Below are 13,065 nucleotides of genomic sequence, written 5' to 3' on the forward strand. Positions count from 1 at the left end.
TCAGCATGTGTGGGAGATGTGGTCCGAGAAGATAGGCAGGGTCTTTGGTTTTGGATCTTGCTGTATTTGTGATGAGCAGGAAGCCTTTGCAGGACTTTGAGTTGGTATGTGGAGGGTCTGGTTCTTATTGTGCAGAGGGGGGCCCTCTGATCATTATTTGGTGATAGGAAGATGAGCAGAGTTGGCTTCAGGGAGAAGAGTTAGATTACTGCAGCCATCCAGGCAAGAGGTGGTAGCATGCCAGTGAAATTAACCTGCAGAGCTAGGCACTGGCTTAGAGATGGGGACCATATTAGAAATCATGTAACTATGCTTTTATTAATGACACAACTTTTAATAAATGATTCCAAAGCATATGCTGTAATTCAACTGGAGACCACTGCTCTGTGTATGTGTGTGTGTATGTGGTGTGTGTGTGGGTTGGCAAGCGGGTTTGGCAAGCCCCAAAGCTAGCTAGATTCAGAAGCAGCTTTTTAGGTATTTTGGGGGTAGTAGTTCCCCCTTACCTGCTGAGAATACATTCCAAGACCCCCAGTGGGTGCTTGAAACAGCATATAGTACTGAACCCTATCTATATACTTTCCCCCCTGTATATACATACATACCTATGATAAAGTTTCCTTTATAAATTAGGCTCAGTAAGAGAATATCAGAAGTGCCGCATCACCACTCTTGGGCTTTGGGGCTGTTACTAAGTATCATAAGGTTTACTTGCAGACGAGCACTGTGATCTTTCAGCAGTTGATCCCATAGCCGAGTCAGCTAACGGGTAGCGTGTATAGCGTGGATTGACTGGATAAAGGGAAGAATCACATCCTGGGCGGGACAGAGCAGGGCGGTGCAAGATTCCATCACACTGCTCATCTCAGTGCTCAGTTGAAAGTTTATAAATTTTCCACTTAATATTTTTGGGCCACAGTCGACCATGGGTAACTGAAACCACGGATTGGGTTGAGGCAGGGACTGTTGTATTTCTAAGTGTTCATGATGGACACTAGTGTGTATTTTAAAATGAGCTTATAAAGTTAGTTCATAAATTCCAGACTGCTCAATCTTAAAAACCAATACATTTTTGGAACAGAATGCTGATGAGTGTTTTATTTTTTGCACCATATTGCATCTTGCGTTAAATGTATTTTTAGTGCCTTTGGCCACAATGAAGGTAGAGCCTGTGGCTGAGCTAATTTTGAGTCCCTCGTTTTAGCCTCCACTATCCATTCTTGGTTATCTCGAGGATATCTGTGATTTGTGATCTGTGATTTGGAGGCATGTCTTGTAGACTTGAGGTCATCTTCCCAAGGAAATAAATGAATGGCTTGGTGTTTAAACATGATCTTAATTATTACTCGAGTGATTAGAGAGAACTCAACACATATGCTTCTTTTTAGGTTGGAAGAACAGATTGTATTTTTTGATATGAAGTTTTCTTTTGATAGTTTATTAAGAAAAAAATATATTTTTTGATATGAAGTTTTCTTTTGATAGTTTATTAAGAAAAAAATATATTTTTTGATATGAAGTTTTCTTTTGATAGTTTATTAAGAAAAAAATATATTTTTTGCATTATGGGAGTTATTTATAGACATCAAGAAAACTGCATTTTGTCATTTTCCTTAAATGTTGAGGTTACATGTAAAAGCAATTTTTAGGTCACATCAAATACATCTTAAGAAAATATTCTCTGTGCTGCAGCAATAACGACCAAGCCCAACCTTCCCTCTGTGTCATACACCATTACCTCTATTAATACTCTTTGGGTCTCTATAATTAAAAAGCAGATGTGTATATTGGGAAGAGATGTTGATTTCAGAGTAAATTTTTCTAGAAAATAGAATCTGGGAAAAAAAGGAAAACCCAAACTTGGCTTTGTGCTTGAAGAGACAGCACTGCTGTGTGTGGGTGGGTGGCTGCATGCACTCTCTGCTCAGAAGTGCCTTTTCTCTCCATGGGGACAACTGGCTGTGTATCAGAGATGTGGCCAGGAGGAGTAGGCAAGCAACGTGTGGGCAGGATGCATGTTCTTTTATTAGCATCGCGCCTAGAGCGTGAGCCAACCTGGGCCTCTAAAATCTGTATTGTTTCCTGTTTTATTACCCCACCCCCACTCCCAAACCACCAAATGATGGAGGAAGAGTTGCTCTTGTGCATGAAATGAACCATTTCTGGGAGGTGGCTGTGGACTGACCTGGCATATGGATGTTCTTGGGTACCTAAGCTGTCCTGGGCTTGGAGTCACCCTCCCATCATTGCACGAAGCTAGTCATGGGTAGAAGTTACCTTCCCTTGCATGGTCCATTTCCCTGTCTTCTTTGACTTCACTCCTCCGGGTCTCTGTGGCAGTTTTCTTCGGTTTGTCCAAGGCCATCCAGCCATCAAGTAGCAGAGTTGGGATTCCCATGACTTGTAGAACCCAATTTTGAACCAGCACCCAGCTCTTCTGACATTCACCTGCACTCCTATCATCAGAATGTAGTTAGTAGGAGATTGTAGAGGCCACAGGGTTAGCTATTCCTTGGCCTCAGTGCCACAGGATACTAATAATACCCTCCTTAGAGGATTGTTGGGAGGATTCAGTTCAGTCACCCATAAAGAACCAAACACAGTGCCTGATGTAGGGCTCAGTAAATGGGCATTATTATTGATGACAAAGGTAGTGGCATTAATTCTCTCTCCTACACTCCTACTTCTTTGAGGACAGGAATTGTGACTTCTTAACTGGATAGCCTTCACAGAAGAGTTTTGCAGGTTGGCACTATTGACATATTGGGTCAGATAATTCTTTTTGTGGGGGGTTGTCATGTGTGTCGTAGAATGGTTGAGCAGCATATCTGGCCTCTGCCCACTCGATGTTAATAGCATTCCCATCCCTAGTCACAAAAACGTCTCCAGACATTAGCATGTGTCCTATTAGAGGCAAAATTGCCCAGTTGAGAACTACTGGTCTGCATATACTTCCCATGGGATCACAGGGCTTTTCCATTCTCCCTTATATGTGTAAGGGTTATATGTGTGTATATATATCCATTCTATCTATTTTACACTTGTATAGTGAAGTGAAGTCGCTCAGTCGTGTCCGACTCTTTGCGACCCAGTGGACTGTAGCCTATCAGGCTCCTCCGTCCATGGGATTCTCCAGGCAAGAGTACTGGAGTGGGTTGCCATTTCCCATCCAGGGATCTTCCCAACCCAGGGATCGAACCCGGGTCTCCCGCATTGGAGGCAGACGCTTTAACCTCTGAGCCACCAGGGAAGTCCATACTAAGGTGGTCAGAAAATACAGGCATACCTTGGAGATATGGCAGTCTTACCTGCAGTTAAGGTGAATATTGCAATAAAACAATCACACAAATTTTTTTGTTTCCCAGTGCATATAAAAAGTTATGATATACCATAGTCTTTTAAGTGTGCAATAGCATTGTGTCTAAACAGTCTCAGTTCAGTCGCTCAGTCGTGTCCGACTCTTTGTGACCCCATGAATCACAGCACACCAGGCCTTCCTGTCCATCACCAACTCCCGGAGTTCACTCAAACTCATGTCCATCAAGTCAGTGATGCCATCCAGCCATCTCATTCTCTGTCGTCCACTTCTCCTCCCGCCCCCAATCCCTCCCAGCATCAGAGTCTTTTCTAATGAGTCAACTAGTTGCATGAGGTGGCCAAAGTATTGGAGTTTCAGCTTTAGCATCAGTCCTTCCAATGAACACCCAGGATTGATCTTTAGAATGGACTGGTTGGATCTCCTTGCAGTCCAAGGGACTCTCAAGAGTCTTCTTCAGCACCATAGTTCAAAAGCATCAATTCTTCGGCGTTCAGCTTTCTTCACAGTCCAACTCTCACATCCATACATGACCACGGGAAGAACCATAGTCTACATCCCTTAATTAAAAAATACTTTATTACTAAAAAATGCTAACCATCATGTAAACCTTCAGTGGTTCATAACCTTCTTGCTGGTGCAGGGTCTTGCCTCCATGCTGATGGCTTGACTGATCAGGGTCATGTTTGCTGAAGGCTGGGGTGGCTGTGGCAGTTTTTTAAAATAAGATGACAGTGAAGTTTGCTACATTGATTGACTGTTCCTTTCACAAATGATTTCTGTGTAGCATGCAATGCTATTTGATAGCATTTTACCCATGGTAGAAGTTCTTCCAAACTTGGGGTTAATCCTCTGAAACCCTGCTGCTGCTTTTTCAACTGAGTTTATGTAATATTCTGAATCCTGTGTTGTCATTTCAATAGTCTTCACAGCAGCTTCACCAGGAGTAGATTCCACCTCAAGAAATCACTTTCTTTGCTCATCCATAAGAAGCTACTCCTAATCTGTTAAAGTTTTATTGTGAGATTACAGCAGTTCAGGCACCTCTTCAGTCTCTACTTCTAATTCTAGTTCTCTTGCTGTCTGCATCACATCTGCATTTATTTCCTCCACTGGAGTCTTGAACCTCTCAATGTCATTCATGAGGATTGGAATCAGCTCATGAAACTGATTGCTCATGTTGATATTTTGATTTCTTCCCATGAATCACAAATGTTCTTAATGGCATCTATTAATAAAATGGTGAATCCTTTCCAGAAGATTTTCACTTTCCACAAGAAATTCACTTTGCCCAGACCCATGAGAGGCATCGGTATCTATGGAATAGATAAGGAATCACCATCTTAAACCATGTGTAAACAGTTGTGCTGTCATTCCAGCTTTGTTGTTCTAGAGAGCACAGGCAGAGTAGACTTATTTTTTAATTTAAAAAAAATTTTTATTGGAGTATAGCTGCTTTACAATGTTGTTAACTTTTTGCTGTACAGCAAAGTGAATCAGCTCTAGGTATACATATATCCCCTCTTTTTTGGATTTCTTTCCCATTTAGGTCACCACAGAGCTTTGAGTAGAGTTCCCTGTGCTATACAGTATGTTCTAATTAGTTATCTATTTTATACATAGTATCAGCAAAGAATAGATTCAGCATAATTCTTAAAGGCTCTGGGATTTTTGGAATAAGAAATGAGCACTGGCTTCAACTTTAAGTCACCAGCTACTTTAAACCCTAACAAGAGAGCTGGCCCATCCTTTGGAACCAGGCATTGACTTCTCCTCTCTAGCTATGAAAGTCCTAGATGGTATTTTCTTCCAATATAAGGCTGCATGTCTACATTGAAAATCTGTTGTTGGTTATTATTTTAAGTTAATTATTTTAGCTAGATCTTCTGGATAACTTGCTGCAACTTCTGCATCAGCCCTTGTGGCTTCGCCTTGTAATTTTGTTATGGAGACATGACTTTTTTCCTTAAGCCTCATGAACCAGCCTCTTTTAGCTTTAGACTTTTCATCTGCAGCTTCCTCACCTCTCTTAGCTTCACAGAATTGAAGAGAGTTAGGGCCTTGCTCTGGATTAGGCTTGGACTTAATTAAGGGAGTGCTATGGCTGGTTTAATCTGTCTGGACTATTAAAACTTTCTTCACATCAGCAAGAAGGGTGTTTTACTTTCTTATCATTCATGTGTTCACTGAAGGAGTACTTTTAATTTCCTTCAAGAGCTTTTCCTTTGCATTCACAACTTGGCTAACAGTGTTCAAGAAGCTTAGCTTTCAGCCAGTCTCGGCTTTTAACATGCCTTTCTTGTGGAACTTAATCGTTTCTAGCTTTTTAAAAAAATTTTTTAATTGGACGATAATTGCTTTACAATATTGCTTTATAATATTCTGCCGTACATCAACATGAATCTGCTGTAGGTGTACATGTGTCCCCTCCCTCTTGAACCTACCTCCCACCTCCTTCCCCATCCCACCCCTCTAGGTTGTCACAGAGCACTGGCTTTGGGATCCCCATGTCGTATAGCAAATTCCCACTGGCTATCAGTTTTACTTATGGTAATGTATATGTTTCAGTGCTATTCTCTCAGTCATCCCACCCTCTCCTTCCCCGACTGTGTCCAAAAGTCTGTTCTTTATGTCTGCATCTCCAGGTTAAGAGAGCTGTGATGCTTCCTCTCACTTGACCACTTAGAGGCCATTGTAGGGTTATTCATTGGCCTAATTTTAGTATTGTTGTGACTCAGGGAATAGGGAAACAGTATCAGACTTTATTTTTTGGGCTCCAAAGTCACTGCGGATGCTGATTGCAGCCATGAAATTAAAAGACGCTTACTCCTTGGAAGGAAAGTTCTGACCAACCTAGATAGTATGTTAAAAAGCAGAGACATTAGTTTGCCAACCAAGGTCCGTCTAGTCAAGGCTATGGTTTTTCCCGTGGTCGTGTATGGATGTGAGAGTTGGACTGTGAAGAAAGCTGATCGCCGAAGAAGCGATGCTTTTGAACTGTGGTGCTGGAGAAGACTCTTGAGACTCCCTTGTACTGCAAGGAGATCCAACCAGTCCATTCTAAAGGAGATCGATCCTGGGTGTTCATTGGAAGGACTGATGCTAAAGCTGAAGCTCTAATACTTTGGCCACCTCATGCGAAGAGTTGACTCACTGACTCACTCTGATGCTAGGAGGGATTGGGGGTGGGAGGAGAAGGGGACGACAGAGAATGAGATGGCTGGATGGCATCACTGACTCGATGGACATGAGTTTGAGTGTACTCCGGGAGTTGGTGATGGACAGGGAGGCCTGGCGTGCTGTGATTCATGGGGTCACAAAGAGTCGGACACGACTGAGCTACTGAACTGAACTGAGGAGAGGGAGAGAGACTGGGAAAGGCCAGTAGGGGGAGCAGTCAGAAGGCACACAACATGTATTAAGTTCACTGTCTTATATGGGTATGATTTGTGGTGACCCAAACAAATTACAATTGTAACATCAAAGATCACTGATCACAGATCACTGTAACAAAATAATGTAGTGAAAATGTTTGAAAACTGTGAGAGTTACCAAAATATGACAGAGACAGGAAGTGAGCAAATGCTCTTGGAAAAATGCCAATAAACTTGCTTAACATAGGGTTGCCACAGACTTTCTCATTGTAAAAAATCTCAGTATCTGTGAAGTTTAATCAAGCAAAAAAAAAAAAACAACACAGAAGAAAACAAGGTATGCCTGTGTCTGTTGAAGTTTGAGAATTTTGAGAACAGAGGAGAATTCTGGCAATTCTTAAGTTAGCAGGTAGATCGTGTCCCACTTCATGATCAACAGAAATGTATAATTTCTTTACAGCAAGTCTGTCTGCATCTCTCATAACTTTAGAGTTACAGCCAATTACAGGACTTTTTGTACTTTCCTTCTCTTAAAGCAAGAGTAGCATCAGTTCTTTAACTATTACTACCTTTCATGCAATGGTACGTTTCAGGATGATTTTAGACCAGCAGAGAAAGAAATACATATTGAGAGCTTACTTACCATTACCACCTGTCATTTAATTGGCTTAAGTGTCTACATGAAAAATAACGTTAAGTTAAGCCATACCTGTGTCTAGTATAGTTCCTTCTTAGAAATTCATGGAAATGGTATATTTTAGTTGCCTTATTAAGAACGAGGGGATAGGAGTGGTCTTTAATCATTGTCTGAAATCTGTACATTTTCTTGAAATTCATTGCTCACCATGATTAACTTCAAAACTGTGTTTCTACTCAAAGAATGACCAAAATGCACCAGTAATAAATTGCCTGACCAAAGTGTCACTGGGAACCAAATACTGGGGGTGGTCAAGCTGTGAGCTTTAAATACCTGGACCTTAAATCACACACACTTTGTTCTAATTAGCACCATGGTTCTCAAGCCTGTCTGTACATTAAACTCACCCGGGAGCTTGATAACAATGGCGTTGCCTGGGCCCCACTCCCAGTCTCTCTGTCTCTGATTTAATTACTCTAGTTGGGCCCTGGATATCTTTTTTTTTTTTTTTTGAACAGTTTTAGGTTCATAGCAATATTAACAAGAGGTCCAGAGGTTTCCCATTCACCCCCTACCCCCACTTATGCACAGCCTCCCCATTGTTAGCATCCCCACCAGAATGAACCTACAATGAGCTGTCATTATCACCCAGAGTCCCTGTGTACCTTAGGGTTCACTCCTGGTGGTGTACGTTCCATGGGTTGGGAAGAGCCCCTGGAGCAGGAAATGGCAACCCACTCCAGTGTTCTTGCCTGGGAAACCCAGTGGACATAGTAGCCTAGTGGGCTACAGTCCATGGGGTCACAAAGCATCAGTCACGATTGAGCACGCACACACGTAATAACATGTATGCACCACTGCAGTGTCACACGAAGTGTTTTTCCTGCCTGACACCAATAATTTTATTTATTTATTGGGTTGCTCTGGGTCTTAGTTGTGGCATGTGGGATCTAGTTCCTTAACCAGGGATTGAACCTGCTTTGGGAGCCCAGCGTCGTAGCCATCGGACCACCAGGGATGTCCCAACATCAGTAATTTTTAAAAAGTTCTTCAGGTGATTCTAATGTGTAGCCGAGCTGAAGACCAGGGGCTTCCTTCCCCCTTCTGTCCTCATCCTCCAGCCCCGTGACTGTTTATGGGATTGTTGTTACAAGCTGAGTTGAGTCACAGCAGACTTACCATAGCTTTTTTTTTTTTTAATGTAATTTTTATTCTTAAAAAAAAAAAGATTTCTTTTAGCTCCTTTATTCTGAAGAGTCCTTAATTGCTGTACTTAGAATGGCTAAACAGTGAACATTTGTCAAGCATCAGAATAACAGAATGAGGGAGTCGGACCTTGGGAGATGGGGAGAGGCTGGCATGTCATCTCCCCCCGATGCCCGGCGTGTCATCTCCCGTGGTTGCTGGCAGGGGGAGGGCCTGAGCATCTCCCTGATCCTGGGCCCCATTAACAAGTGACCTAGAAACACGTTTTTTGGGTGAATAGCAATGAGCTTTGTACCCATAGGGGTGCACTTTATACTCCTCTGGAGCCTGCCCTCCACTTGTCATCAAGTCTTGAGAGCCACCTCCCCTCCCATCATCGTGCACCCATGCTATTGTTTGTCTCCAAGGATGCTGGTTCAGTGCTCAGGTCTAGAGAGCTGTGACCTCTCTCGCCATCCCTGACTCATGTCAGTGCGGGTGACTTAGTGACATGTGGGTGACTTCTGATGACTGAAGGACTAAGAAGGCCCCTGTCTGTGGGTCATCCTTCACTCCTTTGGTGGTCTGGGTCTTCTTATCCAGCCCACCCACCAGGATAGCATCAGGAAGAAATAGCAAAGTCAACTCAAGGCCATATCTTCAAGCAACCCATTTCATCTTAGATTTTAAAAAAAGTAAGTTTGTGTTTGTATGTGTTTTGACTGGATTTAGGTAGAAAATAGGCCAGTGAGAGGAGCAGAACTTGGTTAAAATTTTTAACCCAGAGTGAGTTTTAAAAAAAAATTTATTTCTGGATTTCAGTTCCCATTGCTCGTTTGTGTGAATAATCAACATCTGTTCTGATGTGGATGATAGCATGGGGCAAATTCAGCCTGCTGAATTTCACCGTTTCAAGCAAGGATTTTAGCCTGTGAGGCATGTGCAGTTCACGCTGTTGCAGGGGTAGTAATGATAAAACCACAGTGATAGTAGAATGGATGACATATTGAACCCCCATGAGATGCCAGGCAGTGATAAGGACCTCCCTTGGGTTATCTCACTTAAGCCTCATGAGAACTCTTGGAATTAGGTTGAGAATTATTCCCATTATTCAGATGAGGAAACTCAGGTTCAGAGAGCTCACATGGTGAGTGAGTTACAAAGTCAGATTTTGAACAGAACTGCATGACTCTGGGTGTCAACTCACTTGGCTGCCCCAGGGCATGTGTTGGGAGCTGTCATTGGGGTTTAGTGAGCCAGCACCAATTATGCCAGCCCTTGTCGTCTGGCCAGGAGCTGCAGGGAGAGAGAGCTGCTGAGTTGCTGCAGGGAACTGACCTCTTTGACCTAGGGAAGTAGGGTGTGGGGCACTGGAAAGCAGAACTTTGACCTGGTGGTAAGATACCACTGCTCACTGACAACCAGCTCCTGCAACCCTGTTAGGCGACATAGATGGGACAACAGAGCAGTAGTGGGCTCTGCCATACGTCCCTCAGAGCATAAGAACCTTTGTTGGCTACTGCTCTGGCCCTGCACTTCACCAGTATCAGCGTTCATGCCCAGGGTGCCGACCACTGAGGGAAACCTCCCCAAATAAGAACTATCATCTCCACCCACAAAAAGTTAACTGCTTTTAGGTATGAGGGCAGGGTGTGTGAATTCTGTGTATGTGTGGGAACGTGTGTCCTTGTGGAGAGCATCCTTCTAGTACGTTCTCAGGAGGCCACACTACATTATCTTTGTGATAAAATCCTGAGAGAGAGATTTGGTACATCCTCAGTCTCTACCCCAGTTCTCTACTGGGACCAGCAGAAACAGTTTATTAGCTGGCAGATTACTTAGGTTCCCTGCTCATGTGGCAGGTTACTTAAGCTCAGTTTCCTCATCTATAAAACGAGGATAATAAATTGTCTTATCCAGTTGCTGGGGAAACTAAAGAGTTAAAACATCCCTTGCTTTAGGACAGAACTGTGCACGTCGAGTCAGCACTTAGTAAGTGTATGAGCTGCCTATGGCTGCTGTAACAAGTGACCACAAATTTAGAGGCTCACAACAATGCAAACGTATTACCTTACATTTTTGGAGGTCAGAAGTCCAAGATGGGTTTTACTGGACTAGAAGCAGGGTTTACAAGGCTATACTGTTTGGATATCCTCTAGGAGAGAATCAGTCTCCTTGCTTTTCCCAGCTTCTAGAGGCTGCCCAGTTTCCTTGGCTCGTGGCCCCTTCCTTTGTCTTCACAGCTGATGATGTAGCATCTTCCAGTCTCTTGCTGACTCTGACCCTATTTCTGTCATCACATCTCCTCCCATCCTGTGCTTCCATCTTAAAAAAATTTTTTTAGCCTCACTGTGCAGTATGCAACATCTTAGTTCCCCAGTCAGGGTTCGAACTTGTGCCCCCTGCAGTAGTAGGGCAGAGTCTTAACCACTGGACCATCAAGGAAGTCCCCCTCTGCTTCCATACTGAAAAGACCCTCGTGGTTACGTTGGGCCCACTCTGATAATCCAGGATATCCTTGCCATCAAAATTATTATCATTATCACATCTTCCAAGCCCCCTTCGCCACATCAGGTTCCAGAGGTTCGGACGTGGACACCTTGGTGGAGGGACTTTATTTAGCCCAACATAGTAAGTGTGTGTGCGTGCTCAGTCGCTTCAGTCACATCCACCTCCTTGCGACCCCGTGGACTGTAGCCCAACAGGCTCCTTTGTCCAAGGGATTCTCCAGGCAAGGATATTGGAATGGGTTGCCATGACTTCCTCCAGGGGTTATTCCTGATCTAGGGATCAAACCTGGGTCTCCTGCATTGCAGGCAGATTCTTTACCTCTGAACCACCAGGGAAGAACCAGTAAGTGTTACCTGTTTGTATAAAATGAAGCAGAATCATCCCTGGCTAGCTTAGGGATGGAATAGACAACAGTTTGGTCAATATAGTTAACTGAAAACAGTGGCCACTTGCTGTGTTAACTCAGTCCTGTGTCAGGACCTCTGCATCCTTTATCCCTGTTCCCTGGAGCTTGTTTCCTTCCAGAGCTTTGGAAGGCCAGCACCTTCTCATTCTTCAAGTGCCAGCTGAGATGTCACTGCTCAGAGAAACAGGCCTCTGATCCATTTCCTCTGTCATTTCACATCACCCAGTTTCATTCTGTGGCATCATCTGTTAACCTTTTAGTTTGTGTGTCTGCCTGATGTACTCTGCATGCCCTCCATGAGTGTCAGCTCCAGGAGGGCAAGGACTGTGTCTGTCTTGACTGCTGCTGTTCCAGTGCCTGGAAAGGTTTCTGGAACAGAGTAGGTGCACAGCACATATCTCTTGAATGAAGGAGTAAATGAAGCCGTACAGGCACAATGCTGTGTGTTTAATGCTCATTCTCTCCTGTCGTGGTTGGTCCTTTTATTATCATTCTACCTCCTAGAAATGGAAACGGAGGCTCAGGGAGGCCAAATTATTGCCTCAGGTCAGTGGTAACTGAATGTACACTTGGATCCTCCTGTTTCCAGTGTTCTTGGTCCCATCTACTTCTCTGCCTTGTGATCATGATATCATTAGAAGCTGCTTGAGCCAGCTCTTTTGATGGCCAAGGATGCTGGCAGGTCTTGGTCGCTACTATAGTTTCTTTTAACATTTATTTTATCGAAGTGTTGTTGATTTACAGTTTGTGTTAATCTCTGCAGTACAGCAAAGTAACTCAGTGATACATATATACATATATATATACACATATTATTTTCCATCATAGTTTATCACAGGATATTGAATATATCCTATTCTTTGTGCTTTACAGTAAGACCTTATTGTTTTTCCATCATTCTGTACATAATAGTTTGCATCTGCTCATCCCAAATTCTGCTGTAGTTTCATTATAATAACAATAAAGTTTTTATTATTATTTTGACCCATCCCCACCCCTCACCTTGACATTGGTTTTCTTCCGTCTAGGTCTGTTGTGTCAAGTCTGGACTCCCCTGCCAAGACTAGCTCCATGGAAAAGAAACTTCTTATCAAAAGCAAAGAGCTGCAAGACTCCCAGGACAAGTGTCACAAGGTATTTATTTCCACAGCCGGCCTCCCTCCTTGCTGCAGGATCCTCCCGTCAATATATGCCGAGGGACCTGCCCGGGGCCGCCGCTGGCACCGAGCCACCTGATCTTCCCGTGCCGAAGTCGCGCCTCCGGCAGCTCAGAGGGAGATGAATTCGGGCCTTGACGCTGCCGTAAATCCTTTAAATCTTAACCAGAGGAGGCCCTGGATATAAAGCGGCCCGTTCCTCAGCATGACCCACCCAGATGTCTGCGTCTTCCGGCAGGTGGCGCGGGTCCTCACCTGTGGCCGAGATGCATCCCATCTGCTTTGAGTGATGCGAAGTCTCTCTTCCTAGTCCTTAGAAACTCCTGCCTATGTAACTGCAGCCACTGTGTTGATTATGCTCAACGTCTCTTAACGCTCACTGTTCCTGCCCAGAGGCAGTTCTCTGGAAGCTCGTAAGAGTCACTTCTTGCCTGGGACTCCCAAGAGTGCAGACGAGTCCAAATCTCCTTGCCCTGTCC

At 43.8% G+C, this 13,065-nt stretch overlaps 1 protein-coding gene across 3 annotated transcripts in view; it reads left to right on the forward strand.

The window, feature by feature from the left end:
- CIT (citron rho-interacting serine/threonine kinase) overlaps positions 1-13,065 on the forward strand; it is a 174,898-nt gene that overhangs the window by 80,616 nt on the left and 81,217 nt on the right. For all 3 annotated transcript variants that reach the window (XM_088828200.1, XM_088828201.1, XM_088828202.1), the window contains one exon: positions 12,458-12,563. In XM_088828200.1, the coding sequence (XP_088684326.1) occupies positions 12,458-12,563 (106 nt within the window). The remainder of the gene's footprint in view (positions 1-12,457; positions 12,564-13,065) is intronic.

Source organism: Moschus berezovskii, chromosome 19, assembly GCF_049115385.1.
Source record: "Moschus berezovskii isolate FMDL1 chromosome 19, NW_MosBer_1.0, whole genome shotgun sequence".
In the NCBI taxonomy this organism is placed as follows: Eukaryota; Metazoa; Chordata; class Mammalia; order Artiodactyla; family Moschidae; genus Moschus; species Moschus berezovskii.